Raw genomic sequence first — 3,981 nt, 5'->3', positions numbered from 1 at the left:
AGAAGAAGGAGGAGGAGGAGGAAGGAAGGAAGGAAGGAAGGAAGGAAGGAAGGAAGGAAGGAAGGAAGGAAGGAAGGAAGGAAGGAAGGACAAGGTTAAATAACCTTTATCAGACTCTATATTCTTCAAACAATAGTCTATTTCCCATGCTCGCTCGCTCTCTCTCTCTCTCTCTCTCTCTCTCTCTCTCTCTTTCTTTTGTTTTTGTTTTTTTGTTTATTTTTTGGGACAGGGTTTCATTGTAGCCTGTCCTGGAACTAGCCCTTGTAGACCAGGTTGGCCTCACAGAGATCCGCCTGCCTCTGCCTCCCGAGTGCTGGGATTAAAGGCGTGAGCCACCACCGCCTGGCCCTCCTATGTTTTCCATAAAAAATAAAAATGAAAGGAATGTTTTTTGGAGTACCCTAATGCCACTAACAAAATATTCTCTTGGGCTGATGGTAGTGTTTGCCTAACATGTGAAGGCCTGGGCTCAATCCCCAGCACTGCAGCACAGACACACATTCAAACACACACGCAAATTCTCTTAGAAGCAAAACTATCTTAGCTAGATTATTATCTGGCCAAACACACAATTTCACTATAAGAATTACAACACTGAATGCATACTATAGAATCTGTTCTTACTCTAAAAAAATCAATATAAACCATTTATACCAAAGCAGTTATTTCCTTTTTTTTGTTGGTTTTTTTTTGTTGTTGTTGTTTTGTTTGTTTTTCAAGACAGGGTTTCTCTGTAGCTTTGGAGCCTGTCCTGGAACTAGCTCTTGTAGACCAGGCTGGCCTTGAATTTACAGCAATCCGCCTGCCTCTGCCTCTTGAGTCCTGGGATTAAAGGCGTGCGCCACCACCTCCCGGCCTAAGCAGTCATTTCCTAAGAAATACTGACAATATATTTGAAGTACAGTGTCTACAACATGCATGCTAAGGCTGAAGGGGCCAGTAATTAAATTTGTCATTTTGGATACGCTGAGTTTTTCTGGTATTCATCCTACCCTGAAAAAGCCTAAAACAGTACAGTACGAAACGGTCATCCGCAATGATGTAAACATTACACTTCTCTACTGCAGCCTCATGGTCATAACCACATGACCTCTGAACAAATGGAATGAAGTGTGACCCCAGAAAGTGCTTTAAATTTTCATTAATTTTTTTTTCAGCACTGGGGATTAAACCCAGGGTCCTGTGTATGACAAGCAAATGTTTTTACTACTAACCTAAATCCCTAGCCCAACAGTTTAAAAGTTAAAGGCTACATGTGAGCTGGGCTTGGTAGTACACACATCTGTGGTCCAACATTAAGGCAGAGGGAGACACATGGATCATGAATTTGGAGCAGTTTTGCTTAGCAAGACCCTGTCTAAAAAACAAAAAGATTACATGAAGCTAATGGTTCCTATACTGGATCATGCCAGCCAAGACTAGCACTCAAACATCACTCACATCAACTCTCTTTTATTTAGAACTCAGAAAACTAAGTCCACAAACCCAGCTTATTTCTGGCGTCTACTCTGGAAATCTGCCAAATTAATAGTATTGCCAGGCCCAGTGTGTACAAGAATCTTACCTGGAAGTAGTTACAGTGTGCATAGGAAGAGGCAGTAGGAGTGACACAGCTACTTAGGGCATCCATGTGGGTGGAAGGAGAGCAGCACTGTAGCACAGCTGGAACAGATTCAAATACAAACAAGTCATCAACCAAATACAATACAGCACTCAAAGAACTTCCTTCCTGTTGTACACACACACACACACACACACACAAATGGGTGTTGTTGATTGCTTAAAAAACATGGTCATGGTCATATAATAAATTTAATTAATTATTAAATAATTTAATTAATTTATTTTTTGAGACAAGATCTTGATGTATATTCCTGGCTGACCATGAACTCCTGTGATCCTCATAGCTCTCTTCTTCTTGAGCTGGGTTTATAAATGTGTGTACCTATACCTGGCTGTAATAAATTTTCAAAAGGTTATGTCTATGTTTTTAATTTATTTTTTGTTGTTTTGAGACAAGGTCTCATGCAGCCCAGGCTGGTCAAAAATTCACTCTGTAGCTGAAGATAACTATGAACTCATGATTCTCCTGCCTCTACTTCTCACATGCTGGGATTACAGGCATGAGCTACCCACCTGTGTATGCACCTAGGGCTCTGTGTACAAGAGGCTGGTATCTACTGACCATGCTCCGTCCTCAGCTACTAAGTGGTTCTTCAGTGCTTAAGTATATTGTGACTTTTCTAACCAAATAGTTATTCTTATTTTCATTTCACTAAAACCAGAAACTATATTTTTAGTTCCTAAATAATTGTTTCAATCATTTTAGCAACTATTTGGAGAGGGAAGGCTTTAAAAGTAAAGTAAGTAAACATATTCTCCAATCTATCAGTACATGATGTGTTTAGTAGAGAAACATGCAATGGTTAGGAACATGGATCCTGGACTCAGCCTGCCTGGTTTTGTGTCCTGGCTCCATAATTAGTATTTTATAAATCTGAACATGGTTAATCATTTCAGGTCTCACTGTTTGCTTCCTGTTAAAACAGGGGTAATAACAGAACCAACTAGCATGGCTGCTTCAAGTAACAACGTAATGAGCTTAGGACAGTAACAACAACAATCAATAAATGTCAATAGCCAATATTTTAATGAAAAATGTGTGTAGTACTAGGTAACAAACTCAAAAATAGATCTTGCAAACCTTTCCCTATGGTTAAGACACCATGAACAGATGGAACTCTTTGCTCAGGAACAGTAAACTTACAGGTGCAGTCAGTCTGACTACACTGAGCTCTTTTCTGGAGAGAGTCTCTCCAGAATGAGTGAGAGTCAGTTACAACATCACACCTTTGGGGTAAACAGAATATGATATGTGTTGAATGCCCACCATGCTTCAGTCACAATGGTGGATGCTTCATATGCATTTTTATCAAACCAATCAGTATGACACTACTTTACAGAGTAAGCAACTAAAATTCAGAGATATTAAGAAATTTGTCAACAGTAACAAGGCTGATGTTCTAGCAGACTCATTTTCTCCTGTACTTGAGAGAATCAATATGCTGGGAAATAAAGTATTTCCATAAATAGTTAACTATGGAGGATTTGTAATGTGGGGTTCCCCTCTGTATGCTGTGAATACGAATGGTTAATTAATAAAGAAAACTGCCTTGGCCTGTTGATAGGGCAGATCTTAGCTACGCAGGGAAAACTAAACTGAATGCTGGGAGAGAGAAGGCGAAGTTGGAGAGAAGCCATGTAGCCCCATTGGAGACAGACGCCAGAACTTTAGCCAGTAAGCCACAGCCATGTGGCTTAATACACAATTTATTAGCCAGTAATAGCTGGGTGGTGATGGCACACACCTTTAATCCCAGCACTCAGGAGGCAGAGGCAGGCGGATCTTTGTAAGTTCGAGGCTAGCCTGGTCTACAAGAGCTAGTTCCAAGACAGGCTCCAAAGCTACAAAGAAACCCTGTCTCGAAAAACGAAACAAAACAAAACAAAAAAGAGTTAGCCAATAAGAAGCTAGAGCTAATGGGCCAAGCAGTAATTTAATTAATACAGTTTCTGTGTGATTATTTCAGGGCTAAGTGGCTGCGTACTAACTAGAAGCCTCCTTACAACAGATCTGCAGGGGTGTCAAAACTGGGAAGAAAAGACATTTCCCCTCCAGTTATTACTAAGGAAAACCTAGCCCCCTAGTGGCAGAAAAGACCTAGTCAAGAGCTGCAGGTTATTGTCTCCTAATTGTACTGAAACACAAAACTTCATTACAAATAAACTAATCCAAAGACTACATTTATTTTTCTAATATTCCAGTAGTATGACTCTACTGTCTAAATATTTTGAATGTTAAAATGCTCTCTAGAAAATTTGCTGGAGCCGGGCAGTGGTGGCGCACGCCTTTAATCCCAGCACTCGGGAGGCAGAGGCAGGCGGATCTCTGTGAGTTCGAGACCAGCCTGGTCTACA

At 40.5% G+C, this 3,981-nt stretch overlaps 1 protein-coding gene across 1 annotated transcript in view; it reads right to left on the bottom strand.

Annotated features, from left to right (window-relative positions):
- The window catches only part of Hsf5 (heat shock transcription factor 5), a 45,723-nt gene that overhangs the window by 23,874 nt on the left and 17,868 nt on the right, over positions 1 to 3,981 (bottom strand). Inside the window, exon 3 of the mRNA XM_005350488.2 lies at positions 1,568 to 1,665. Within this exon, the coding sequence (XP_005350545.1) occupies positions 1,568 to 1,665 (98 nt within the window). The remainder of the gene's footprint in view (positions 1 to 1,567; positions 1,666 to 3,981) is intronic.

The sequence above is a fragment of the Microtus ochrogaster genome, chromosome 7 (genome assembly GCF_000317375.1).
Source record: "Microtus ochrogaster isolate Prairie Vole_2 chromosome 7, MicOch1.0, whole genome shotgun sequence".
NCBI lineage: Eukaryota > Metazoa > Chordata > Mammalia > Rodentia > Cricetidae > Microtus > Microtus ochrogaster.
Note: the sequence above shows the minus strand (reverse complement) of the source record. Positions and strands in the feature narration are given on the sequence as shown.